Below are 26,537 nucleotides of genomic sequence, written 5' to 3'. Positions count from 1 at the left end.
CAACCCCCCCCCCTTCCCCCCCCCCTCCTCCCCCCATCCTTCCCCGGTGCGGCGCAGTCCAGCTGCGGCGGGCCCGGTGCGGCGGGAGGGCGGCGGTCAGTCGCTGTCGCTGGAGTCGCTGCTCTGCTCGCCCTGCACCTTGTTGCGGTGCTGCATGGCGCGGTGGTAGGCGATCTGCACCGACTTGCGGATGTTGGACTTGCGGCCCTCCAGCATCTTCTCCTTGTCCAGGTCCTGGTTCACGCCCAGGGGCACCAGCTTCGTGCGGGGCAGCCACTGCCTGCGGGGAGCCGGCGGACGCCTCCGTTTGAGGGTTACGGGCGGCTGCGTGCCGCCCCCCCACCGCTGTATTTCACCGCCCCCCCCGCCCCCCCGGTCCTTACCGGCACCCCGCAACCCCGCGCCCCCAGCCCGGGCCTCACCAAGTGCGCTTGTTGTCGAAGAAGAGGACGAGGTAGAGGTGCTCCCGCGCTTCCTGAGTCATCTGCTCGCCCAGCTTCAGCACCTCCAGGGGGGGCACGGGGATGGGGACGCCGTGGTGGAACATGCCCTCCCGCGGCATCTTGGGGTCGATGATCTGCGGGGGGTGGGGGGGGCAGAGACAGAGCTCTGAGGGGAAGCCGTGACCCCTGCCAGCCCCGTTCCTCGGGGAAGTTGTAATCCCACCTCCAACCCGCCCCACTGCCTGCCCCCAGACCCGTCTCGGTGCCAGGACAGGATTTAGGGAGGCGCAGGCAGCCCCCACTCACCAGCGCCGGGTAGGACGGGTACCCCCGGCACTTGGCCCACACCAGATCCAGAGCGTCCAGGGAAGAGTCCTCGTCCTCGGAGAGCCACCCCGCGCCGCGGCCGATGCCCTTCCGCACCACTGCGCCAAGAGAAGGGGGAGAGGGGCCTCAGCTGCGTCCCCTCCGCGTGGTGCCATGCACCAGGCGCGGGGCTGGAAGCTCCCGGTACTTACTGCTGTGCCCCACGCCTCGCCCGGCGCCCACCGAGTAGGATTCGTTCTCTGTCCCCGACGTGTCCTCGCTGCTGTCCTCGGGGAAGTTGACGCGGGAGAAGGAGGGCTTCCCCCGGCCCTGCTTTGAGGGCGTTGTGCTGAGAGAGACGGAGCAGGGCTGTTAGCAGCGGTCACGCTTCCAGAGGGCCACGCCGGGGGGCTCACAAAGTTCCACTCGCCAGCCCCAGGCGCTCATCAGAGCTCCAGCAGGCAGCCAGGCATCATCCTGCCCAGGCTGGGCCCCCGGCCCCCTGCACCTGGGAGCAGAGGCTGCGATCACGGGCACTGACCCCGGGGAAAGGGGCAGGTGGGCTCACAGCCTTGCCACACGGCTCGGCCGCCCCCGCGGCTCCCGGGGGCAGCAGGGGGAGGTACCTGGTGCGGTCCGAGGCAGCGCTGCTGCTGCTGCTGCTGCTGGACTCGGAGTCGGAGCTGCTCCGAGGGAGGTTGCAGTCGTTGCGGTACACCAGGAAGCTCTTCTTCACCGGCTGGTTCCCGCTGCTGAAGCCGTTGGCGGGCAGGTCTGCGAAAAGGAACGGACCAGGGGGGCGTTACGAGGGGCACAGCCCCCTGGGACACCCTCCCCCCGGGGCCGCGGCTGCCGCGCTCACCCATGGGAGCGTCCTCCGTGGATTTGTCGCTGTCGCTGTCGGAGCTGGAGCTGGGGCGGGGGCTTCGCCCTCGCTTCCTCTGCCGCTGGGAGGAGCCCATCATGGGGAGCTGCGGGGGGCCGATGGGGCTGTTGCCGTGGCCGGGAGCGATCTGGCTGTCTCGGTTCTTTGGGGGACGTCCCGGACGTTTTGGGGGTCCTGCGGTTTTAGGGTTCTTCTTGGAAAAGAGCACTGAGGTCCTCCTGCCCACTTCGTGTGCCGGGGTGGAGGAAGAATTGGGGCCCAGACCTGCAGGGGGGAGGACAAGGCATCAGCCGCAGCCCCTGGGGCCTGCCAGGGGACACGTGGCAGCGGCAGGAAGGACAAGACGCGTGGCTCAGGAACTGTCTCTCGGGATCTCCAATCCCGAGCTTCACCGTGCCTGCCCTGAGGGCCAAACCAGCCTGCTGGGAGTGGAACCCAAGCGGGGCCCCCACCGAACACCAGGCACAGGGATGCCCTCATTCGTCACGGGCAGCGAGGCTCCGCTGCAGCCTGGCAGTACCGGCTCTGCGCGCTGCTTGCACAAGAAGCTGCTTTTCCCAGCGCCTCGGGGAGCAGGATGCCACGGTGACAAACGCCCGGTGACACCTCCCAGCTCTGCCTGGGGACCCTGCGGGGCGGTGCCTTTGCTGTGCCCTCCCTGGCAGGGCCCTGGCAGGGCGTCTGGGGCTCGGCCGCCAGCGGCGAGGCGGATGCGGCAGGGCCTGGCCTCAGGAGGAACCCATCTCGCACCTCACAGCGGGGCACCCCGTGCCACAAGGCGCAGTGACTGCCAGTCCCTCAGGCACACAGGAGGCCCCCAGAGGAGCGCTGAGCGCCGCGCACACCCCTGCGGGCAGGGCTGACGACAAAACCCCCAGCAGGGCCCCATCGTCCTCGGATCCCCCAGCGGGGAGCCCGGGGAGGTGCAGATGCTGCACACCGCAGGGATTTGGGGCCGCCACCCCCATGGGATGCCCTGCGGGAGACACGGGACTCCCCCGGGGAGTGGGATAAAAGGGAATCCTCCCGAGAGGCGACTTGCCCTGCTTCTAAGGAGGAAGCAGCGGCAGGTTGGAGGGAGCGGTACCTTTGCCAGTCTCCTGGCTGCTGCTCTCCTCGGCAGCGCTGTCCGTCTGCAGGTCCTTCTCGCAGGGGTTGTGCGACTGCAGGACGCCCCTGGCAGAGGAGCTGTGCCTCTCCAGCCCGTCCCGGCCCAGGTCCCGGGGGTGAGCGAGCTTTCTCCGCAGGACCGTGATCTCCTTCTTGATCATCTTGGCCCGGCGGGACCGTCCTATGCTCTGCTTGCCCGCGTTGACCTCATCCAGCCGCTCCAGCAAGATCTTCAGCTGCTCCTCCAGGGGCAGGTGCTTCTGGTTCTCCGAGAGCAGCAGCCGCACGTCGTCTGGGGGCACAAAGAGGAGCAGATGGATGAAAGGGATCGGGAGCTCTTTGGAGACCCTTTACGTGGAAGGGCACGGGGCTTCCCCTCAGGAGGGAAATAGCATACACGGCACAAACACCTGTGAGCACAGAAGGTTACCCTCCGAGACCCACAGAAGGAGCCCTGGGGGAAGCAAACCAGCTGGGGAAGGTGGGGGTGCAGGCTGATCAGCAGCACGGGGAACCCCAGGGTTCTCATCAGCCAGGGCAAGGGCACAGCCGAAAAACAACGGGATTGTAACGGCGTGCAGCAGAAACAGCAGAGCCAAAGTGACCCTGAAGCATTAAAGAGTAGGGAAGTCCGACTGCCTGAGCCCCTGCTCCACACCCAGGGAGAAGAGGACCCTAAAAGGGCCCTTCTCAGGCGAGTTTTTCTGGTGGTGTTCCCCTCTGCCCAGCCGCAACGAGCTAAATTACAGCCACGGAGCCGGCAGGAGCTCGCCGTGTCAGCCAGCAAAGCCCAGGGAGAGCAGGCAGGAGCACACACACCGACCAGAGGGGTTCAGTCCCCCAGGATGCACCCAGCAGGAGCCTCAGCAGCTCACTGGGGGGCTGCTTCCAGCCAAGAGCAGGAAGAGGAACCGAGGGACAGGCCTGGGAGAGGCAGCAAGAACAGCCCCCCGGTGCCCGACTGCTGTGGGCTGAGCTCCGAGCAGCGCCTGTACCCCAGGACGGGGGCTGGGTACCCACCGTCGTCGACATCCTGCACCTGAGGCTCCTCCACAGCCACGCAGTGAGGGAAGTGCATGCCTGTCTCAAAGTCAATGCCCATCTTCTCCGCCTGCCGGCGAGCCTGCCGCAGCACCGCGCCCCCCTGCTCCCGCAGCCGGATGGCTGCCCGGTAGAAGATCGTGTCTTTGGCGTTGTATTTCAAACAGTTGTTGATGATCAGGTTGAAATCCTCCTCGAAGTCGTCAAAGTTCAGGTAGCGATAGGCCTCCAGGTTTTGTTTCATTGTCTGAAAATCCATCGGCTTCTTGATGTGGTCCAGGTAGTCCGGGACCTGCAGGAGAAAACGGCCCCGGGGTTAGAGCCCGCCGCCCCCTGCCAGCAACTCCTGCTCCAAGAAAACAGTCGTTAGAGGCATCAGGTATCGTGCTCTGGTGCCCTGCCCCAACACACACCTGGGAACGCCGCCTGCCTGCACAGCTGGAGGGGCAGCAAAACCTCCCGGGCTCGCGGTCCGGGTGCTGCGCTCAGCCCTTAGGGCAGGCGGGCACGTGGAAGCGTTTTTAAGGCTCCAGCGCCCAGGGCAGCATCCCCTCCTCGCCGGGCAGCGGGCTGTGGGAACGCAGAACGCCACGAGGCGTTCCCACGGGGAGGAGCCCCAAGTGCAGCCCCCGGGGGTGAGGGTGGGTGTGCACACGTGGAGCAGAACGGCCCGGGTGGCAGCGATGGCTGCGGGTGGGAGCACGCGGCGCGGACACCCCCGTGCCGAGCTGCTGCCAGAGCTGCGCAGCACCAGCACCCCCCTCCCGCCTCCCCAGGCGGGGACGCATCGATGACGCGCTCAGAAATCACTCCCCTTGCCCCCAGCGGTGACAATCCGGGGGTCAAACCCATTTCTGCGCCGTGCTCACTGTCCCCCAGCAAAGGCTTTCACAAGAGGCCAGGTAAGAGCACGCCGCCTGCCCGGGGCCCGAGCTCTGGCCCTGCCTTTCCCTGGCACGAGCCCCCTGGCGCGTCGCTGACACGGGGGAGGCACCAGCGACACGAGCGGAGGAGCTGAGCGCTGCGCTCCCGGCCAGCAGCGGCTGCCAGCCCAGCTGCCGGGCATGTGGCTGACCCAGGGGGGCAGTGCCACACACGTCCCCCCTCGGGGGAGCGGTGCCGGGACGGGCAAAGCAGCAGCAGGCTGCCCAGGGGCACCTCCGGAGCACAGCCCCCCGTGGGCAGCCCGGGGCACGAGCAAGGGACAAGTTTGAGTGAAGTAGAAATCTGGGGGAGGGGGTTCTTACTTCGTAGATTTCTGTTACCTCAGACAGAGGGACCGGCTCGCTGAAGATGTTGCCCGTGTCTTTCTCCTGCAGCTGCTCGAGCGTCTTGCGGAGGAGGATGAGGAAGGGCGTGAGCTGCATTTCCAGCGCCACCTGCTGCACTTTGATCTGAAACAGAGCGACGGGGCACCACTGAGCGCCCCTCGCGGGGACGGTGCCACCTCTCCCCGCTGCTGCACGAGGCCGCCCTCCTCGGGCAGGACCCCCCGGGGCACCGCCTGCACCTCCTCTCCATCTCCAGACCGCAGAGGTGCGACGCCGGCCCCAGCCCCCGCGCTCCCCACGCCAGCCTTGCACAGCAGCCGCCGTCGTGCAGAGCTGCCGGGGCAGGGCACAGCGCACCCGAGGGGACCCCGCGGCTGGCAGAGGGCACCCGACCCGCGCCCCAGGGACCCCGTGCTCGCGCCCGCCCCCGGCAGCGCCCCGAGGAGGGCGGGCGACCGTTACCGTCTCTCTCTTGAGCTTCTCCCGCTTGCGAATCAGCTCCACCAGCAGGCGCGCGCGCTCGAGGTCATGGCGGAGGCGCTGCCACGACTTCAGCTGCTCCTTCAGGGCCCAGTTCTTATCCTCAGTGTCTCTCTGTGGGAACATCGGACACCGTGAGCCCACGGGAAAGGCGTTCCCACCTCCACCTCCCCGAGTGCCCCGGCGCAGGGAGCCGGCACGCCTGGCTGTGTCAGTAAGGCTCCCGCTTCTCTGGTCCTGTGGGTGGCTCACTGCAACGGTCCAGCTGCTGGCCACAGCTCAGTACCTGCTCCCTGCTCACCGTCCTAAGGGCTGTTAGGACACCAGAAGATGGACACGTGAACCTCTGGAAATGCCCTGCCTAACAGAACCAAGTGCAGGCAGCTGCCCCGGACCACAGACCGACACCGCCAGGGTCTGGGCAGCTGCTCACGGCTCCGGCAAAGGGCACCGGGGCACAACGGGAACACAGCTCTGGTCACCTTCGCTGCTGGGGCATCACCAAATGCTCACTTTTATTCCGCTGCTGTAGGCGAAGATGAGCAGAAGCTGTTTCAACCCTTCTCCAGCAAATAAAAAAAAAAAAGAGGGGGCAAAGGCAGGAGAAACCTCCGCCTGATCACGGCCATCAAAGGGCTCAGGAAGACTCAGCTGGGGAGCCAGAAGAAAAATCGTCCTCTGGCACGAGAGGCTTCACATCTGCGAAGCACAAACGGCTGAGGCAGACAGCACGCTGGAAGCAGCACCCACAGGGAGCCCTCCCGCAGTGGCTTCAGGAACTGTGAGGCCCTGGTTTTGTCCAGACCGTGCCTGGAGCTCAGCGGCCTTCCCTCTCAGTGCCCACTGACACGGCGGCCTCGGGTTGGAGCCGCTTCTGCCACGTTTGTCCCGGCTGCCGGCCGCACGCGGGCGGGAGAAGTGAGCTAACTGACTCCCGTGCACGGCGGGGCAGGCTTCCCTTCCCGTGGCAGCCTGCCAAAGGCGTCTCCGCCCGGCAAATCTCTGAGCGCCGAGAGCGGAGGGGAAGGCGAAGCGGCGAGGGCAGGCGGCTGGGGCTGCCCGTTCCTCATCCGGGAGGTGGAGCCCCCGCCTCTAGCCCCCTCCCGAGCCCGCAGGCACCGCATGCGGCAGAGGCTTGGAGCCCGCGTCTCCGCGGGCGCAGGAAGCAGACGCGGATGCCCCTCGGCGCCCCGGAACGCAGCCCTCACCTGATCGCAGTTCCTCTGTGACTGCAGGTGCGTCTGCAGGCGGCGCAGCAGGGGGACGCCGTTGCGGGACTGCCTCTTCAGAGTCCAGTAGCTGTGCAGCCTCTGCATGAACTGGCTCTTCCTCTGGATGGTTAAACGGTTGGTAATCTTACTGAGCCTGAGGAAGGGACGCAAACCACAGAGCCCATCAGCAAGGCAAATCTGGCTGCTGCAGAAGCCTCAAACGAGGAAACGCAGCAGCGAGGCCACCCGCGAGCTCCTCGGACCGAGGGCGCCCTTGTACAGGGCAGGAATCCCTGCGTGCCCACGGCGTGCGGGGCAGCAGCACCCCCGAGGCGGCCGCGGAGGACAGCAGAAGGCATCCAGCCTCCCCTCTCCTACATGCACTTTTCCTTCCTCCCCCCCGCACCTCTGAGGCGTGAGCACGGGGCCGGCCGCGCCAGGCTGGGCTGCGGGACGGGGCCGTCAGCAGCTGGGCCTTTGGCAGCTCCCCGCGGCCCCCACCCGGCCCCCACCCGGCCGTCCCCCAGCCGTCCCCCAGCCGTGATTCACCCGGCTCATTATGCCGGCACCGAGAGGCCACCCAGGATGACAAAGGCCCTATTCAGCCGGCACCAGACAAGCGGCGGAGCCCTGAGGAGCCTGCGGTGTGAACAGGCCCCAGGAGGGGAGGGCAGGCTCCAGCAGAACAGAGCTTGCTGTTGGAGATAATGAAGGGCTACCCCAAACAGCCCAGGCTGAACAAAAGGGGTTTTCCTGCTCTACAATGGCAGAGAGACCGAAGTGGCTGGGGCAGCCCCTTCCAGCGGCGCTGGGAAGATCCCTGCTGCTGGGGGCGGGGGTAAGGACCCTCGTCCCACGGGGTGTCCACGTCCCGCAGGGCCAGCTCTTCCCGTGGGGTGACCCCACCTGCATCGGCCTCGGCCGAGAGCAGTGAGAGCAGCCCCGTTTGCCATCGCTGGCCACGCTCGGCTCGGGCAGGAAGGCGTTTGGCATTCTGGCAGCGGCCCTGGAAGAATAATTAATCCCAACAGGAAGGCCTGGGGTGAGGTTCACAGCTTCCATCTCAGCGTGGGCTCGCTGCGAGCACGCCGGCAGCAGCCAGAGCCTCCAGCCAGCCTGCCAGAGCATCCACACCCGAGAAGAGAGGCGCTGCTTAGAGAGCAAACCCCGGGCGAGCGAGGCCACCGTACGGTTAGCACATGAGCAGGCGGTGGCACGAAGCCATCGGCCCTGCAGCAGCGAGCTGCCCGTGCATGTTGCCAGCCCTCTGCCTGCCGAGCGAAACCGCGGCGCCTGCCCACTGCCCTCCTGCCCCACGGGAGCCCCACAAAGGCCTGGAGGGTGCTGAGCTCCTGCTGGGGGGCGGCCCCGCACCCTGACGGCTGCGCTCTGGCGCTGACGTTAAACCAGCGGTGTCTGTTTCCTGCCCTCCTCCGCGGGGCCGCGCACCTCAGCGCCTCTCCGCTGGAGGAAGCCACGAGCAGCCCCGGGGAAGGAGGTGAAAAGCAGCGGTGTGAAAACAGCGGCGCCCACGTGCTGAGCGGGACGGAGACACCGAGAGAGGGAGAAGCTGCCCCGCGGCGCGGGGAGGGCAGCGGGTGGTACCTGTGGGGGGGGATGCAGGGGACAGAAACCACGGGTGCCGCCGCTCGCTTCTCCGCCAGGATCTTGCGCGCCTTCTTCATTTTGATCCTAGACTTGGCCTTCGCCTTTTTCACCTTCTCGGAGCTCCAGCCCTTGCCCTCCTCCTCTTCCTCCTCGTCCTCCTCCTCCCCTTCGCTGTGGGACAGCGCGGGGAGCCTGCGCACGGAGCCCGGGGGCGTGTGGATGTCGCAGTAGGCGGTTTTGCGCACGCTGAAGGAGGTCCCGTTGGCTCCCGTCTCGCGGACGGGCTCCATCTTCATGTAGAGCCCGGCCTGCTGGGCGCAGGTGACGTGGAAAGCGGTGTAGCAGTTGGCCTTGTGACACTGGATGCAAGCCCCGGAGCCGCGCTGCTTGCAGATGTAGCAGGTCAGCTTCCAGCGCGCGGGCGGGATGTGCTCGATGCTGTCTATGGGCTCCAGGAAGACCGTGTTGGCGAAGCACACCTCGGGGATCCAGAGGGCGCACACCACGTGCGCCCAGCGCCCGTCGTCCGTCTGCTTGAAGGCGCCGCCCTTGTTGGGGCACAGGGCGCAGTCCACGGCTCGCGAGGGCGACTGCAGGCACCTCCTGCACAGCCACTGTCCCTCGGGGATGTAGGGCACCCCGTAGCACTCCTGGTGCACGGCCAGGTTGCACATGTCGCAGAAGAGGATGACGTTGCTGTTCTGGCACTCGCCGTCGTTGCAGATGCAGCACACGGCGTCCTCGTCCACCAGGGCGTTGGGGTCGCCCTTGTTGTGGCTCTCGAAGTAAGACTCCTTCTCCAGCCTGTCCATCAGGTACTCGAAGATCTCCTGGGGGATGGGGCTGACGCCTTCCGTCTTCCGCCGCTCGTTCATGATGTCCAGCCAGATGTAGTCTTCCTCGTCCATGTCGTACTCCACCTCCTCGTCCAGCTCCTCCGCCGACTTCTCGATGTACCTGGAGGGGGACAGCACGAGAGGGTGAGGGCACGGCCGGCGAGGGAGCATTAACGCGTTCCAGCCAAGCCCTGCGCCAGGAAAAACACACCAGGGGCGTGCAGAAGCAGGAGGTGGTGCAACCACCGAGCAGCGCGGCACCCACAGCGCCCCTGGCACAAGGCAGCTGGCGTTCAGACCGGATAACGAGTCGCGGGCCTCGGAGGCTCATCAGCGCAAGGCGGGAGCCACCAAGCAGGCACCAGGTGCTCTGGGGACACCGACCTGGCTCCCAAGACGCAGCAGCCCCAGCTCTGCTGGCAAACAGGCCCGGAAGGCGCAGCGTTCCCCTCCATCTGGCCACCCGCCCGCTGCCAGCTGCGGGCGAGGGGAGGATTTGTAGGGAAAGGAGCTGGGAGCCCCCGTTTTCCTCCAGCAGGCGGCACGCAGCATCCCGCCAACCAGCACCGCGGGCGCCTTGCGGGGAGCTCGCTCCCTTCTCACCCCCGCAGCGCCGTTACTGCTCTGCGGCACCAGGTTCTCAGGCAGCGTGGTGGCTGCGAGGGCAGAGGCGGCCGCGGGAGCGTCAGGTTGGCGCTCAGCATCAGCTCTGCGCTTGTTCTGGGTCACCGTTACCTACCCGCACAGGGCACAGAGCTACCAAAACCCACGGGGCAACGAGGTTACGTTAAGCCTGCAAACGCACATCTTAGAGCGAGACCTCGGTGCTGGGGGGCCTCCGAAGAAGGCGGAAGGATGCTTTCCTTCGCAGAGTCGTACAGCAAGGAAAACGTGCCGCAGCCAGACCGGTGGCAAGTGGCTAGGAAGTGGCCGAAAGCTCTGCAAGCAGCAGGACCCCCAGAAGCAGAGACGCGGGGCTGTGAGTCCAGAGCTGCAGGTGACCAGCTCCGGCGGGACCCCAGGGATACGCGTGGACACGGTTCCACTTGCAACCCGCTCCCCAGGGAGCAGCGCAACCTTCCCGGGTGCCCAGACCCGTCTCCTCGCCCCCTTCCTGTACCTGTAGTAGGAGGTGGGTCGCGGCGGGGCGTCGGGGGTGTCCTGCTCCAGCTCCCGGTACACCACCTCGGGCAGCTTGGGGGCGGCGCCGGCCGAGGCGTTGTGGTGGTGGTGGTGGTGGTGGTGGTGGTTGGCGTCCTTGCGCTTCTCCTTGTTCTTGTGCTTGCCCGCCTTGGGCGCGGCGGCGGAGGCGGCGGCGGCGGCGGCGGCCCCGGCCTGTCCCTCGGCGTTCTCCTTGTTGCTCCCGTTCTCGGGCGCCTCGTCGGGAGCCTCGTCGTCCTCGGACACCACGTCCAGGTTGTCGAAGATGCTGATGCGGTGCACGCGGCCGTGCAGGTCCACCTCCACCATGCGCTGCGCTTGGGCGTAGGTCATCACCTCGCGGCCCGGGGACTGCGACGGCTCCGAGGGGCTGGGGGAGCGCTTGTTGGAGGCCCGGGCCTGCCGCCCCTTCTTCTTGTGCTTGCGCGGCGGGGCGTGAGGCGGCGGCGGCGGCGGCGGGTGGTCGTGGTCATAGTGGTAGAGGTGGTACTCGATGCCGCTGTAGCTCTTGTAGATCTTGCGGCACGAGCCCACCGGGCACTCGTAGGGCGGCTTGGTGGCCCGCAGGTTGTGGCAGAACGTCTTCACGTCGAAGTCCACGCCCATGGCGGCCCCCGGGGCTCTCTCGCCGTCGCCGCCCGTCCTCCTCCTCCTTCCCCCCCCTCCCCCCCCCCCCCCCCGCGGCGGGGGCCCCCCCCCCCCGGGGCGGGGGCGGGGGGGGGGGGGCACGGAGCGCGAGGCGGGCACCGGGCGGGACCGGAACCGCCGGGACGGGACCGCCGGGACGGGACCACCGGGACGGGACCGGCTTTGGGATGGGATGAGACGGGACGGGTCTGACACCGGGACCCACCGGCACCGGGACCCACCGGGACGGGACGGGACCCCCGGGCTGCACCGGGACCCACCGGCAGCGGGACGGGACCCACCGGCATTGGGATGGGATGAGACGGGACGGGAAGGGACGGGTCTGACACCGGGACCCACCGGCACCGGGACCCACCGGGACGGGACGGGGCGGGACCCGCGGGGCTAGGACCCACCGGCACCGGGACTAGGACCGGGACTGGGACCCCCCCCCCCCCCGGGGCCCTCCCCGAGTCCCGCCGCGTTGCCGCAGCCGAGCACGGCGCAGTCCGGTTGCAGCGCTTTATTTACAGCCGGTACCGCCGGTACAGCCCCGGCCCCGCATCCCGGGACCCCCCCACCGAGGGCTGCGGGGACCCGGCGGAGCCGGGCGGCCCCGCACCGGCAGCCCCACAGCGGGGCCTCCCCGCTGCCCACCGGCCCCGGGCTCCCCCGTGGGCTCCCCACGCCGCGACGGAGGGGGCGAGGCCGGTGCCCCGGTGCCAGCCCCGGTGCGGGGCTACTGCGGGTCGGCGCGGCGCGGCTTGATGTCGCGGGTCTTCATGTAGGACAGGAGCTGCTCGGGGATCTCGGCCAGCACGTCCTTGGCCAGGCGCGCCATGCTCAGCACCTGGTTGCCCGAGTCGTCCACGTAGTCCCGGAACGGCACGAACTGCGGGAGGAGGCGGCGGGCACGGCCGGGAAACGGCCCTCGAGCCCTGCCCCACGGCACAGGGCGCAGCCCCACGGCCACCCCGTGCCGCCGGCCGTGCCTGCAGGAAGCTGCTCAAGGGCACGAGGCCGGCGTGTGCCTGACGCCGTGGCACCACCGTGTGCCCGTCTCCCTCACGGTCCCGTTACCTGCACGATGTCCCTCTCGGCGTAGCGTCCCCGCGAGGACACCCGCACCTCGTCGCCGTCCAGCTCCTCCATGGCTGGGGGGCAGCGCCGCTCAGCGCCCCGCGTGCGGGCAGCGCCCGTGTCCCCCAGCCCCGTCCCTTCCTCCGGGACGCCCCCGTGCCCCGAGCGCCGCTCACCCTCGAACTCAGCTGGCCCCACTCCCACGATGATGATGGACATGGGCAGCGCTGAAGCCTGTGGGGTGGAGGCGGAGGGGCAGCGGGGGCAGCACCCCGAGCGTTTTGGGGTGCCCGGGACCCGGTGGCGCGGCTGCGGGGCGCACTCACGGTGACGATGGCCTCCTTGGTCTGCAGCATGTCGGAGATGACACCGTCAGTGATGATGAGGAGGACGTGGTACTGGGAGCCGTCCGTCACCTGGGCGGCCGTCCTGCGGGCACAGGGGGGACGGGCTCCCTCCAGCAGCCGGCCCCGTGGCACCTCACCACGCGGGGACGGCACGGGGACAGCCCCGCGGCGCTCACCCGGCCACCTGGTTGATGACGGGGGCGAAGTTGGTGGGCCCGTAGAGCTGCACGGTGCGCAGGCTCTGCAGGTAGGACTCGAGCACGCCCTCGATGCCGGCGCAGCTGGGGTTGTCCTCGTTGTTGTTCTGGGGGACGGGACGGGCGCTCGGCGCGGGGGCACAGCTCCCCCGCTCCCTCCCGCGGCTGCGGGGCAGGACGCAGCCAGGCCGGCTGCTTCCCCGACCCAGGGGCTGCCCCCCTGCCCGGGAGCCGCGCGTTCACCCGCAGCCCTGCCCTGCGGCGGGGTGCTGGGGCTCCCCCCGAGCCCCAGAGCGCACCAGGGGGAACTGGTGGGAGATCTTGCCGTCGGGCGGCAGCTTGGCGCCGAAGCCGTAGGCCGGGAAGAGCTTGTCGCTGTCGTAGTCCTGGATGATCTCCCCGACGGCCTTGAGCGCCAGGGCGTAGGCGCTGAGCTGGTAGGGGCTGGCGTAGTGCAGCGAGGTGGGCTGCGACGGCATCCCTGCGGCACAGCGCCCGTCGGCACCGCCCTGCCGCCGCCGCCGCCCCCCCCCCCCCCGGGCAGCCCCCTCCCGGCCGCCGCGCTCACCGTTGGAGGCCGTGAAGTCGATGGCGACGGTGAAATTGAGCTGCGTCCTTCAGGGAGAGCGAGGGAGGCTGCTGGCCCCACGGTGCGGGGGGCCCGGCTGCCAGCCCCGTGGCACGGTGCATCCACGCCCCCAGCCCCATTGCTTGGCCCCACGGCCCAGCCAACACCCGCAGCTGCCGTCCCGGCACCCCCAGGCTGTGCCGTCACCGTCACCGTGGTCCTGCTCCCCGTCCCGGTGCCCCGGGTGCCTCGGGGACACCCGTCCCCACTCACCCGCCTCGGATGTAGTCAACGAAGGTGAACTCGGACTCGACAGAGAAGGAGAGCAGAGTCACCTGCGGGCACACGGGGGGGTCAGAGCCAGGCCCCCGCCGCAGGCAGGAGCCCTAAAGGTGCCCCAGCCCCACTCACGGTGCCGGAGTTGACGTATTTCTTCTTCTTGCACTTCTTCCTAGGGTTCAGCACCTGTGGGCAGGGGCAGGTCCCACTGTGATTCTCCCAGCACCCCCGGACCCCCCCGGCCCTACCCCCCGTACCTCATACACCGTGAACTGGCTCTGTGCTCGGGACAGCTCCCGGTAGCTGGTGGCAAACTCCCCGATGAAGTCGTGGCTGCGGGGGGAGCGCGGGGGCCGCGTGTGGCACGGGGCGAGGGGCGCCCCGACGCCCGCCCCTGCCCCTGGGGGCACGGCCTCACCTCCCGTCCCGGTCCCAGTCGTACACGTCGATCTTCACCGTGCTGGAAGCAAAGAGGGGCTCAGGGGGAGCCGCCGGCACGGCCACCGCGGCTCCGGGACCGTGGGGACGCCCTGCCCGTGGTGCCCGGGGCTCGGCGTGCCAGCGCCGTCAGAGCCGCACCGTGTGCCCGGCCCGCGGCTCTGCGGGGAGGGGAGCGGGGAAATTTGGGTCATGGCAGGGCTCTGGGGAAGGGGGGGAAGCTTTTATGTAATTTGGGTTGCAAAAGAGGAAAAAAAAAAACAAAAAACAATACCACAATAAGGACCCAATTCGGAGCTGCCTGCTGCTGCTAGCAGGGCTACACCTGCCGGGGAGATGCTCGTGCCCTGCCCTGGCCCCATGGCTGCCCCACAGCATTGTCCCCGTCCCCTCACCGGGTCCCCAGCCCCTCACCAGGTCCCCAGCCCCTCACCGGTCGTAGTCCCCGTTGCAGAGGGCGCGCACGGGGATGGTGAAGGGCTGCCACACCGGGTTGAGCGTGTTCTTCACCACCTCCGTCTTGTGGCAGATGGTGAAGCTGCGGGGACAGGGCAGGGTCAGGGCGCACCGCGCGGGGACCCGGGCGCCCCGCGGCCCCGTGCTCACGTGCCGTCCTCGTTGCTGCGGTAGAAGACGAGGAAGGGGTCGGATTTCCCGAAAAAGTCCTTCTTGTCCAGCTTGTTGGCGCACAGCTGCATCGTGACGATGTCCTGGGGACGAGGACCGTCACCTCGGGCCGGCTCCTCGCCCCGTGCCCCGGCAGCGCCCAAAAGTGCCAGCGCTCACCCTGCAGTTGCTCAGCTCCTCGGCCAGCAGCAGGATGGTCCCGCACCGCTTCCCTGGGACCCCCCTGTGACGAGAGGGCAGCGTGGGGACGGTGAGGACGGGACGGGGCAGGACGCGGGGTGCTCTGCGCGCCCCCATGGTGCTGGTGCCTTCCCCCGTGCGCAGCGGGGCCGTGGGGGTGTCCCCAGGTGGGGCGGGTGGCCGGGGGCACGGTGCGGGCCCCCCAACCCCACCGCGGGGTGCGACTCACGTGAGGGCTCTCTCCAGGCGGCCCCGCTGGGACCCGATCACCTCCCCCAGCGCCACGAACGCCTGCCCCAGGAAGTCCTGCACCCCGAGCAGAGGGTGTTAAACCTGGGGGCTCCTGCTCGCAGCCCCTCAGACCCCCCCCCAGACCCTCACCATCCCCAACCTGTGGCCACCCCATCCCACGGCCACCCCAAGTGCGCACCCACCCCGTGCCGCAGGAGTCACCCCCAGCCCAGCAGACATCCTGCACACCCAGGTTGGCCCCATATCCCCGAACTCCTCCTGCCCCCACGGGATCACCCCATGCGCCCACTCCGCGTGCCCCAGCCCCATCACCTGTCCCCCACCAGAGCAGCTCCATGTGCTCTGCTCCCATCCTGCACCCCAGGGCCACCACGCTCCCCGTGAGGAACTGATGTCCCGGCGTGGCAGACACCTACCTTCTGCCAGTCCCGATGCGGCGTGGAGAGATGAAGAGCAGGTTGAGCCCCCCGAGGCCAGGGGTGCCGGTCCCACCCAGGAGCCCCCTCAGGGGCACAGCCCTGGGGTGCCTCCACCCACAGCAGCACCCACGGCACGGCCCCGTGTCCCCCGGCCCCGCGGCGCTCACCTGCTTGTAGATGGAGCAGCTCTTGGAGTCCACGTTGTAGCTGCCGGTGGCAGAGCGGAGCCGTGAGCTGGCACCCAGACACGTCCCCACGTCCCCACCCGGCGCTCGGGGACCCCCACTGTCCCCACACAACATTTCCAACCCCTCAGCCCCTCCACGCTGTGACAGTTTTTACTGCCCCGGTGCTTTCTCACGGTGTCCCGTGGGCTGCCCACGGGGGCTCAGCACCCCTGCCCCGTTCTCCCCGCGGGCGCGGAGGCACTCACACGTCGAAGCGGAGGTTTTGCTTCTCCTCGAAGTAGTAGTCAAGGACAAACTTGCGGACGAAGTCGGGGTTCAGGGTGTTGTCGATCACCTCGGTGCGCCCAAACTGCGGAGAGAGGGGTGAGGGCGGCCCCGTGCCCGCCATCCCTCCCCACGGCAGCTGCCCCAGCTCTAATCCCCGCGGGGATTAGCAGCGAGGAGGGATCATTAGCGTGGAAGTCGGTGGCCATATGGGCCCATTTAACCGAGCCGGGGATTAGCCCGGAGCGGGCACGCTGGGGGCTGCAGCACCCCTGGCACGGGGTAGCGGGAACAAGGTGAGAGACGCAGCGCTCACCTCCTTCCACTCGCTGCTCCCCGCGCCCTGCACGAAGAGGACGACCACTGCGGAGAGAGGAGCGGAGCCGTGCCGTGCCGTGCCACGCTGCGCCCGCACCGCCGGCAGCACGCCCCTGCCACCCACCTGGGTCAGACTTGGAGAAGGTGTCCATGTCCAGCAGGTTCCTGGGGGGACGGAGCCAGGCGTGAGCGGCCACACGCTCCCTGGGTGCCAGCACCCAACCCGCTGGGGTCCCCGTGTCCTCCCCGGGCTGGGCTTTTGGGGGATGGCACCGTGCGGGAGGGCAGTGCTGGTGCTTTGGGGCCAAAAGCCCCGGCAGCCGTGGGGCACGGGCAGGAGGCTGGGTGGAGGGATCCCATCGGGGCAGTGAGGAGCAGCGTCTCCAGCGCTGACAGTGATTGAACATGACAGGAACCCATTTACAGGACGAAACCTTCCCTGGTGCTGCCGGCGACGGCTGAGCACCCGCCGCACCCTGGTAGCGGGAGTGCAGCTAATGGAGAGCGCAGAAGTGAGAAGAAAGCAGACACTTAGCAGGGGCCGGGCAGCCTGCGGGGGCCAGCCTGCACCACCCCACAGCCCCCCACTGCAGCAGAAGCCGGAGCACTGTGATCGCTGCCGTTGTGGTGGTTTGACACCGGGAAGAGCTGGGGGCTGCGAGCGGCTCCGCTGGGATCCTTCCTGCGCCCTGGCTGGATGAGCATCCAGCTGCCCTGGCCCAAGCAAGCAGGGCTGGGGGGCAGAGAGAAGCCCCCGCCGGGCTCTGCCGGCAGCCCTGGATGGAGCTGAGCCCTCGGGGGGCTGGGGCCTGGCTGTGCCCTGGCCCCTGGCCGGAGATGCCAGCACCCACAGCCCCTCTGCCTGCTGCCCAGCGGGGCTGGCAGGGAGGGAGGGGGCTCAGCGGGGACCCCAGGGACATCCGCAGGGAGGGGGCACAGCAGCCCCCAGCCCAAACATGGTCCGGAGCTGGCAGGGAGGACTTTGGGGCCACACCAGGCAGGGCAATTGATGGGGCCGGAGGCCTTCCCTTGTCCCCCAGTACAGGGGGTGCTCCCGGTGCCGGTCGCCGAGGGCAGGACCCCCGCACAGGGCTGTACGTGGCCACCCGCAGCCGCCGCTTGCCCCGCGGTCCTTGCTCAACCGGAGGAACCGAGCAACAAACACCCCGGCTGCGGGCACCGAGCCGGTCCTGGCCCCGCTGCCCCGCGCACGGCCGGCACCGGACAGGGCACAGGCGGGCTCCCGGTCCCGGTCCTGGCGCGGAGCCCCGGGCAGCTCCGGGTAGCAGAGCTGGGGAGCACCGAAGGGGAGCGGGCGCAGGACGCGGGGCTCCCGGCGCATCCCCCCCCGGCACCGCCGCTCCCACCCGTCCCCCGGCACCGAGCCGCCCCGCTCCCGGCTCACCGGCAGGACACGGTGAGCTCCACCTTGGTGCCGGGCACGCTGCCGGCCGCCGGTTCCAGCGCTCCCGGAGACGCCATCCCCGTGCGGGCGCCGCCGCTGCTCCGCGCCGCCTCCTCCCGCGCCGCCGAGGCGGGCGCGCCCGGGGGCGGGCACGGGCACGGCAGCCCCGGCCCCGGCGGCAGCGCCGCCCCGGTGAACGGGGGGCTCGGCCCCGGGCACCGGCACCGAGCGGAGAGGTGGGGGGACAGCCGGTGGGCTCCGCGGCTCGGCCCCGCGGGGAGCCCCCGCCGCGGGTCGTGCCTCGGGGGATGCTCGGTGCCGGCTCCCGTCCCATCGGGGCTCCCGTCTGGAGGCGCGGGCTCGGTGCTATTTCAGTGCCGCCGCTCCCGGAGCGTGGGCCGGGCTATTTATAACCGGCGGCGCCCCCGCCGGAGCCGCTCCCGGCGCCCGGCTCCCCCGCCGCCGGCGGCCCCCGGCTCTGCCCGGCTCCCCCCACCCGCGGCCCAGACACGAACAGGCAGAGGGGCAGCAGAGATGGCTTTACTGCACCAGGTGCCCCGGAGCCCCCCCGCTGCTCCCCCAGACCCACGCGAGGGTGGCCGTGAGCCAGAGCTCGGTGCGGGGGCCAGCGTGTCCCCAGGGATGGGGGTCCCAGCTCGTCCCGGGGACCCCGGGTCTCCTCCAGCCAGCGGTCGGTCCAGGAGCCGGGCGCTCAGAGCGTGCTGCTGCCTCTCAGTCCCACGCCCCGCACAAACTGCTCCAGGAGGCCCCCGATGGCCCCCGAGGGGCTGGGGGGCACGGCCTTGAGGCCGATGGTGCGGCTGTAGCTGGCCAGGAAGGAGGAACGCACTTCTTCCAGCCGGGACTCGCGGTCGCTTGCCGACACCAGCCTAGGAGACAGAAGAGGGAGGTCAGCGCCGGTGGGCACCCCAAGCCTAGGGCTGCACCAGGTGCCGGGGCTTGGGCTCTGCCCCTGGATCCCACAGCAAAGGTATCCCCTGGTGCTGCTGCCCCCTTGCTCAGCAGCTCTCCCCTGGTCTCCTCCTCCACCACCACCCCGCTCTGTACAGAAATCGCTGTCTGGCCCAGCGGGCGCAGGCTGACGTCAGCCCCCCGTGCCAGCTCCCTGCCTTTCTGTTTCCAGATGGAGCGCGTCCACAGCTGCCGTGTCTGGGCAGTTGCTTCCACCCCACTTGGCACTCATCTCTTGCTTCCCAGCCTCTCGCTGCCCCTTTGTGCACGCCTGTGGGCGCATGGAGAGCTTCGGGGCAGCGACAAGGTGCCAAAACCCAGGGCAGGAGGGAAGCTGAGACGTGTTACCACCGCACACAGGCAGGATGCAGCCTGCAGAGGACGGCACGGTGTCGCCCAGGCCCTGCTCTCCTCTCCAGCTGGGCTGCACACCTGGCTCGGTGCACCAAGAGAGGGGCAGGAAGGCAAAGCGTCCACCGAGGGAGCAGCGGAAGGCGAGGCAGCCCTTCAGAGGCTGCCTGAACCCGGCCTCGCTGCGCCTCCGCGCCGTGCCCACGGCCCCCGGGGAGAGGAAGGCGTTCCTCAAAGGTCGCCCCAAGGGCACAGTGCAAGCCTCCCCATCAGAAATTCTCTTTCATCTCCCCAGCGCCCGGGCCCGGCTATAAATTGGCACAGCTAATTTGAACGGGAGCGTTAACCACCCACAGCCAGCAGCTTCAGTCCGGAAACGGCAGCGAGAGGATGCGGTGGGAGGGCTGTAAACAGCGAGCGGGGCTGCGGCAGGCAGCCCGGCCCGTGTTTACAGTGCCTGATAATAAGGAGAAGCCAGAGGGCAAAGTAGAAAGGCAACATCTCTAAACACAGAAAAAAGAGATGCTTTTTGGTAAGCTAATTAGAAGGCAGAGCTCGCCAACCTGCTAGCATTAAAAATAAGCCGCAGGAAAGCAGGGCTTGCTTGCGCCCCGCGTTCAGCGATCTCAAATGGCAGACGCAGAGGTAAGAGAGGTAAGCGAGGGCGGGCAGCAGAGTCAGGTCCTGCAGCTCCTGGTTTTCACACCTCTGCCCAGGGCAGGCTCTGTGTTCAGACAGTTTCTTTCAGAGAGTGAGAGACTGGAAGGCGTGGGTTTGGCCAGCTGGCCGCTGCCAGCCACCGACAGCTCAGTGCCAAGGTCCAAGAGCAAGACCAGGCGTGTGTCCTGGCCAAGCCCCCGCTGCCCTGCCCTGCTGCACGGCCCCTGGTGCGGGCACAGAACCAGAGAACACGGCCGGAGCCCCAGCTCCACGAGAACCCTGACAAGCCCCACACAAGCACAAGGAAGCAGGGTGTGATAAGCGTACCTCCGCCCCAAACTGCTGTGGTGCCAGTGGAACTGAATCTCTAAAATCTCCCTGATGGGCAAAAAAAAAAAAAAACTGGGATAAAACTGCAGTGGGCTCCTAAGCAAACTGAGCTGCTGCAGAGCAGAGAGAGGAGGCCCTGGGTCAGACCTGATGCGATATCCCTGTGTTCCCCTCCAACCAGCAGCCTGCTCCTGACAGCCTGCAGCTGAGCAGTGCCCAGCCCACGAGCACAGCACCCCACAGCGAGGAGCTGAGCAGGGCAAAGCACCCGAAGCATCTGCTGCACGCCCAAGGCAGAAGCGGCACCGCTGTCCCCCTCCTTTTGAACCTGGCTGGCCCAAGCAGCCAGACTCCAAGCTACAAGAGCCCACGGGCAGCTTCAGTGCTGCAGAGCCCAACTTCAAGCTGGGCTTCTCCACCACATTCCCTGTGCTGACGTTAGCTCCAGCTCCAAGAAGGGTGGCAGTGACTCTCGGTGCTGAGCAGCAGCCACCTAGCACAGCCAGGCTCGGGACAGCAACGCAGTCGCTACCTCGGCCACGTGCTCTTCAGTCCCTTCCGACTCCCCAGCCAGCTGCTGGAGCAGCGCAGCGTGTCCCAAAGCAGCAGGGAGGATCACCACCCAGCCAGGCCGGGCCCGACATCCCGGCGATTCCCCACCCAGCCAATTCACGGGTCTTCTAAATTCACCGCCACTTGGGGAAGCGGCTCTGCCCTGCTCCGGACAGCCCGCAGCCCCAGCCAGCTGGCGGCAGGCCCTCATCTGCCACTTCAGCTTCGTGACTGAGAGTTTGCAGCCTGAAGGCACGCGCCGAGGTTCTCCTCTAATGGCAATTAACGCTCAGCTCCTGGCTTTCTGCAGAGGTGACTTTCAGCCTGGGGAGTGAGGCGTGCCTCCCAGCCGCTCCGCACAGCGCCGTGCAGCAGGATGCGGGGGCTCTGCTGCCCGGGCGAGGTGCAGCGCCTGCAAACGCTGCTGCACGCGGTCAGACAGAATAAAAGCCCCTCTCCCCCTGCAGCAAGGCTCTGAACCCAGCAGGGGGATGTAGAAGATCCAAAAGCAAGAAGGGCTGGGTCACCTGTCCTGCCCCGACAAGCGCAAATCCTCAGCTGCACCAGATTTATGCCCGAATTCACTGCTTTTGGGGAAGAGAGAGAAAGGCGTCCTGCAGAGAGCACCGTGGCAGAGAAGAAGCCGGTTTCTTTCAGAGTCCGGCACAACCAGAGCGGGCTCAGTGCCAGAATTTCTCAGCGACAGAATTTGCAGATGGAAAGCATCAAGGCAGCGCAGACGGGACAGCCTGTTACAGGCTCCCAGGCTTCTTCGAAAGCGGCAGGGTGACAAAGCTCCAGCGCTCACCGACAGCCCCCAGGGGACAGATCCTGCGTTTGAGACACTTACAGGCAAGTGCTAGGGAACTCATCCGGGAAGCTGCAAGGGAGAGAGGCGTCCGCGCTCAGGTTCGCCTGCTCCCGAATGCTGCCACACCCTGTCACCATCTGCCAGCTGCCAAAGTCTGTGGAAACGGAAGATCCGGGCAGAGAATGGTCGGCCGATCTGGGGCAGAGAGAGAGGGAGACGGTGCGGTCAGTCAGGTCGCTCAGCCACGTGCCTTCCCCTAACGCCGCTGCCAGGGACGTGCGGGGCCGGCTGCCAGCAGCGCCCGTGCCAGCAGCTCTGACGCCGTGGGACCAGGGTGCAGCATGCAGCTCCGGCTCGGCCCCGGGCCAAGCTTTTCCTTTGAAAGCACAGGGAGAGCCGAGCTGGCCGGGGCTGACAAAGCAGCAGAAGTGCCCCCAGGGCTGGACAGGACAGAGCCAGCAAGAAGCAGGTGGCCATGCAGAGCTGGGAGACACGTTAGCAAGGTGCGGCGGCCCCAAATCCCTCACAGGGGACATCCACCTGCTGCTCGTTTCAGCTGGCAGCACCTCCTAGGGCCACGGCGAACCGTCACTGTGACTGGGCTGCTGCTGAGGAAGATTTAGAGATCCTTGGTCCTCAGCCCTTCGAAAGGAGGTCAGTCCTGAGGCCCTGCCAGCAGCTCGGAGCAGAGCTGGTCGCTGCCCCTCGGGCAGCTGCGGGCTTTTCCAGCCCTGTGTCAGAAGGGTGGGCTGTGCCAGGAGCCAGGCAGCAAAACACCTTTAGGGTAAGAAAAACAGCCAGGGGAAGGTAATTGTTTGCTATACGTAACCTAACCTCCTGCCAGGAAAGGAGGGAGCACGAAATCTGACAAGCGAATCCGAGGCGTCCCTCCAAAATCACCGAGAAGCAGGCACAAGCACTCGAGACGGACCCGGAGCTCTCGGCTTCGGGGGAGCGAGCAATTACTGTGCCCGTCTGCACAGCAGAGTGTACATTGCTGCAAGCACAGCCTGTGGCAGAGATACTCAATTACACACTCCCAAGATCTTCTGGATAATTTATCTGAGATCTGCTGGGCAGCAAGCAGTGCGAGAGCTCCAGCTCCAGCTCTGCCGGGCCAGGTACTCGCACGCCGTCTCCGCAGCTAAGAATAGCAGTGGCGCACTGCAGCTGCTCCCCGAGAGACCCGGGGAACGGCGAGGAATACAGGATCTCCCGCAGCCAGGAGGGCCTCAGCAAGACTGGTGTGAGAGGGGGAAAGCACAGGGGGAAACCTGTTTGTGCTCCAGATCTAATCCCCAGCCTGGCATTTAACTAGGCTGATCGATGCAGCCAAGCTGGAGGGGTCTGCAATAGGGCCCGAGCTGGATGCACAACCAGGGGCAGTCCCACGGCTCGCCGCACCAAGCTCCCCATCGCAGCGCTGGGGATCCTGCAGCTGCAGGTCGGGGCATCGCCGCTGTTCGGGCTCCAGAAGGGCATCACAGCAGGAAACGGAAGAGCTGAGCCTCGCCTGCCGCGCACAGCCCCTGTCCCGAGGCTGCCAGGTGAACCCAGCAAGGCTCAGAGGGGGGCTGCCGGGTGTCAGCCACTGGGAGAATGCCAGAGACGTAAGAACGAGGGCACTTCCCATCTTGGAAGTGGAACAGTAGAACGCACTGTTAGAGATCACACAGGGCTAAGCTTCCCTGGAACATGAAGAATTCATAAAGGAAATGGAGCAGCTTTCCACTGACATCTCCCCTCTCCCTGCCTTTGCAAGGTAAAGCAGAGGAGAGCAGGCAGGACACTTGGGCCCAGAGCACAGCACGATGCTGGGAGCACAGCAGGAACAGTGCAGAAAGCCAGGGAGAAGCAAACGAGGACTGGAGGAACACTGCTTCAGCACACAGGGAAGAGGAGGCGCTCACCTCCCCTGAGGCTGCACAGCCAGACAGGAAAAATGGGAGCAGCTTGGCTACACGTGCGGTGACCAGAATTTGAGCTAAAGCAGCGAAGAGGTCTGTAGGCAACAGAGAAAGTAGATATGGACAGCGTTACCACCAGGAAAGCAATGAGTTGCCAAACGGGACAGGCCTGGGGACAGGTTAATAAAAAGGCTGTGAAGATGGCAAGCCTGGACAGCAGGAACAGGTGGAGATGGGCTTGGGTACGCAGGACTTCCAGGTGTAGATGGAGGGAGCTGCACAGAGCTCTGCAGCTCTTGTGCAGGGAGGGAGTAGTACCAGGAGGTGCCTAGGAGGCTGCCCACATGGCAAACAAAGACGTGATCCAGAGCACCAGGCACAGCAGAAATGTCACTGCCCAGTACCAATCACCCCGGCCAGGTGAGCCTGTGACAAAGGTGAGCAGCAGATCTTTCCTGCTTTGGGTGCGTGGCCTCAGCTCCCAGCTGCTGGGGCACCTTCCCTGGCTGTCAGCTGAGATTACACCGATCTTACACCACCTCCGGGAGGTGGATCAAGTCACCTCTTCAACCTGTTCTTGTACAGGCTGACGAAAGCATCACATCCCTCCTCCAAGATGGACTCGGTGGTTCTGTAGCCCTTGAACCCTTCCTGGGGTCCCTGACCCTGCCAAGCAGCTGTGCAAACCTGACAGTGCGGAACCACCACCCGAACAGGTCGATTCCCTCTGGCCATGCTGCAGAGACGGGGCAGGTGGGTCTGAAACCGCTCCACGGCTGGCTCCACAGCAAGGGCAACGCGCTCCCAGGCTCCCATCTCTCACCTGTAACCCAGCTGTGGTGAGAACAACGGGGAGCCCCATCCCAAAGCACAGCCCCCAGAAACTGCCCGACAGCACGTGCTGCTTCGTTCTCCCTTTCACTTCGTCCTCCCCTCCAGGCTGCCCCAGGCAGCTCAGAATTCATCAAGCTACATCCAACCTAATAGCACAGGAGTCCAGGAGACCAAGTCAGCTGATTCTGCCTCTCACCTCCCGGCAGCAGAAGAAACACTTGATGATTAATTCAATAAACTGATCATCTCTGCGCTGAGTCCAGGTCTTGTCTCCTGGCCTTAACATCTGAGCCCAGCCAGCAGAGCTAAAACACCGCGGCAGGCTCTCTCTCTATCCCCCTCACTTCTCACAGGAGGCTCCTGGGGAAGTGTCAGAGCCAACAAGCACCTTGAACAGCCCCAGAAGACAGCAGGGGCTGGCTGAGAGGGGCGGGGAAGACAAAGCATGGCAAATTTTGTGCTTGCTACAAGGGCAGTGGAGCTCCTTAAAAGCTGAGCTGGGCTTGAGACCAACGTCTTTAGGCTGACCGGTACAATCCGGTCAATGCCAGAGGTGAAAATGGCCCTGGTATTTCTGCCCCTGAAGTCTGCTGGTAAAATCTTGCTGCAGAGGCCCAAAAAGGGCTTCGCTGATGCCCCAGTGTGAGCTGTGGGTGCTGGGGCCCCAGGCCTGTAGGACCAACAGGTCTGCAACGCATTACAGCCGTGCCAGAGGCTGGCTAGCCGGGGGGGCAGCGCAAAGCAGCCAGAGGACTACAGCAAAGCCGACACGGTCGGGAAAGAGGAGATACAGCAAGTCTTCAAGTTGCCGTATCTGCCACAGACATCTAATGGCAGACAGAAAGAGAATGAAAGTGAGCTTCACACACCCACCTCTTCAGGTCCACGAGTGGGAAGAAACTCCCTCAAAAGTGCAAAATTAACAAAATTAGATTAGCAAAACAGAGATGAGCTGCAAGCTGTTCCTTCACACGAGGAAGGACCTTTAGCGGGCCGCAAACTGGCAATTCCTAGCCTGGAACGGTTCCTTGTAATTAGGTCAGCGCTTCCCATGCAACATGCTGCACAGAACGGAGTAGCTCCGAGCCCACGGCCACCCGCTTACCGGAGGAGAGCCAACACCGGAGGCACAGCGACGATCGGGGATCCTTCCGTGCCTTACTACGTAAGCGAGACGAGCGCCAAGCGCCCAGCAGCTCGGCTCTCGGCCGGCCCCCGCTCACCTGCCCCGCTCCTCCATGCCCAGGACTGTTTGGGAGGCATTTGGGCAGCAGCTCACTTGCCAGCGCAGGCTCTGTGCCTCGAAATCAAGCGTTACGTAGGTACCGTGCGCACGGGCAGGCTGGGGCAGCCTGAGCAGAGGGCAGCCAGTCCCTCCTGTGTGTGGGAGCAGTTGGCAAGGAGCGCCTGGCACCGACGGCCTCGGCTGGATCCCAGCCCGCTGGCTGTGGGCTGCGCGCTGCCCTAACGGCCCCGCGGCTCCGCCAGCACGACCGCCTGGGACTGCGGCGCCGTCACCTGCCAGCCAGGGGCCTGGCGGGCCTGGTTTGTGGTCAGATCGTGTGGCAGTGCCAGAAAACCTTCTTGTCAAGGATTCCTGTCCTCCTGCGGCTGCTGTCACCTCGCAGATACAGCTTCCAAGCCAGGTGGATGTAAGGAGCAAGACACGTGCAGTCCCATCACTACCAGAAAGAGCCCAAACCAAGGGGCGGCAGCTTCTCTGTCCCTCCCCGCGCTCCCTCCGCTCACATCAGAGCCACCTGCTGCCCTTTAATTGAGGGACTTCTCTCTGCCTGTTGACCAGAGCAGTTCCTCCACGGTTTAAATCCTGCAGATTTCGGCTCTTCAGACCACAGTTCTTTGGGTTTTGTTTAATCGACTTAGCAAAAGCACATTCAATCAAAGATTATCCGTCTGCTAATCCACATTAGCGGTGTGTGCACACGCACTCAATCCCTGACACAGATACAGGGTTTTTCTGCAGCGTCATGGGATGCGTGGACCACGAGTGGCTTGCGGACCCTATCCCGTGTTTGCATTTGACACTACTCACACGCAGGGAGTTGGAGCTAGCGCATGCTATCTGCTGTACTCAGGAGCTCTCGGTTTGTAGAACAAGATGCACCGTGTCCTACCCTGCAAATAATCAGTGCAGCATTTTCACGCATGTTTGCTCTCAGCAGATGTGATTTTGCCATTGCACTGGGCTAAGCTGGAAAGACAGCCTGCTGCGGGGAAGCCTTCCAGTTGGCCTTCCGAGAATCAGCCAGGGCCATACAGCTACCTGCAGCCTCTGGAGGAGAGCAGGACTCGGACGGACCGGTGAGGTGACTGCTCTCACTCGGCTCCTACCAGCTCACCTGCTATTTGGGACTCTTTCCCTTGGACACCCTGGCTCCTGTGCCCAGGAGCCGTTCATCTCATCTCGCAGACGGCTTGCTTTCCCTTCCCGCCCCCCGCTGAGCTCCCCTGCCTGCCAGCACACGGGCTGGACTGTTGATGTGAATTGCCTGAAGGGTGCCTGCTGGCATTTTACAAGCAACCACTTTTCCTCTACCGCTGCTGCAGTGGTTAAGTG

At 66.3% G+C, this 26,537-nt stretch overlaps 3 protein-coding genes across 8 annotated transcripts in view; all 3 read right to left on the bottom strand.

Annotated features, from left to right (window-relative positions):
* Positions 1–9: 9 nt before the first annotated feature.
* Positions 10–10,959, bottom strand: BRPF1 (bromodomain and PHD finger containing 1). Of its 2 annotated transcripts, none has more exons than XM_035337671.1 (13): positions 10,313–10,959; positions 8,354–9,313; positions 6,746–6,902; positions 5,520–5,651; positions 5,034–5,180; positions 3,766–4,078; positions 2,723–3,037; positions 1,612–1,899; positions 1,376–1,523; positions 962–1,098; positions 750–868; positions 423–577; positions 10–280 (listed from the first exon to the last, which is right to left on the bottom strand). In XM_035337671.1, the coding sequence occupies exons 1-13, from the start codon at positions 10,957–10,959 to the stop codon at positions 97–99; spliced, it is 3,702 nt and encodes a 1,233-aa protein (XP_035193562.1). In that variant the 3' UTR covers positions 10–96. The 2 variants fall into 2 exon arrangements, with proteins under 2 accessions (XP_035193562.1, XP_035193563.1); XM_035337672.1 differs by having other exon boundaries at positions 97–280; positions 5,052–5,180.
* A 529-nt stretch (positions 10,960–11,488) lies between these two features.
* CPNE9 (copine family member 9) lies at positions 11,489–17,954 on the bottom strand. 3 transcript variants are annotated; one of them, XM_035337676.1, is made up of 22 exons: positions 17,543–17,954; positions 16,262–16,302; positions 16,136–16,182; positions 15,801–15,904; positions 15,535–15,574; positions 15,365–15,367; positions 14,926–15,002; positions 14,676–14,739; positions 14,496–14,599; positions 14,323–14,427; positions 13,870–13,911; positions 13,709–13,784; positions 13,584–13,637; positions 13,446–13,507; positions 13,173–13,219; positions 12,904–13,085; positions 12,584–12,711; positions 12,387–12,489; positions 12,237–12,294; positions 12,061–12,134; positions 11,709–11,872; positions 11,489–11,644 (listed from the first exon to the last, which is right to left on the bottom strand). In XM_035337676.1, exons 1-21 carry the CDS (start codon positions 17,617–17,619, stop codon positions 11,720–11,722), a joined length of 1,641 nt encoding a protein of 546 aa, XP_035193567.1. In that variant the 5' UTR covers positions 17,620–17,954; the 3' UTR covers positions 11,489–11,644; positions 11,709–11,719. The 3 variants fall into 3 exon arrangements, with proteins under 3 accessions (XP_035193567.1, XP_035193568.1, XP_035193569.1); XM_035337677.1 differs by lacking the exons at positions 15,801–15,904; positions 16,136–16,182; positions 16,262–16,302; positions 17,543–17,954 and having other exon boundaries at positions 14,676–14,845; XM_035337678.1 differs by lacking the exons at positions 13,584–13,637; positions 13,709–13,784; positions 13,870–13,911; ... (8 more) ...; positions 16,262–16,302; positions 17,543–17,954 and having other exon boundaries at positions 13,173–13,240; positions 13,446–13,497.
* Positions 17,955–18,066: 112 nt separating this feature from the next.
* The window catches only part of MTMR14 (myotubularin related protein 14), a 29,731-nt gene continuing 21,260 nt past the window's right edge, over positions 18,067–26,537 (bottom strand). For 2 of the 3 annotated variants that reach the window (XM_035337673.1, XM_035337675.1), the window contains 2 exons: positions 21,258–21,413; positions 18,067–18,432 (listed from right to left, as the gene is read on the bottom strand). In XM_035337673.1, the coding sequence (XP_035193564.1) occupies positions 18,255–18,432; positions 21,258–21,413 (334 nt within the window). In that variant the 3' untranslated portion in view covers positions 18,067–18,254. The remainder of the gene's footprint in view (positions 18,433–21,257; positions 21,414–26,537) is intronic. The other variant, XM_035337674.1, reaches the window with a different exon arrangement.

Source organism: Oxyura jamaicensis, chromosome 12 (assembly GCF_011077185.1).
Source record: "Oxyura jamaicensis isolate SHBP4307 breed ruddy duck chromosome 12, BPBGC_Ojam_1.0, whole genome shotgun sequence".
Lineage (NCBI taxonomy): Eukaryota > Metazoa > Chordata > Aves > Anseriformes > Anatidae > Oxyura > Oxyura jamaicensis.
Note: the sequence above shows the minus strand (reverse complement) of the source record. Positions and strands in the feature narration are given on the sequence as shown.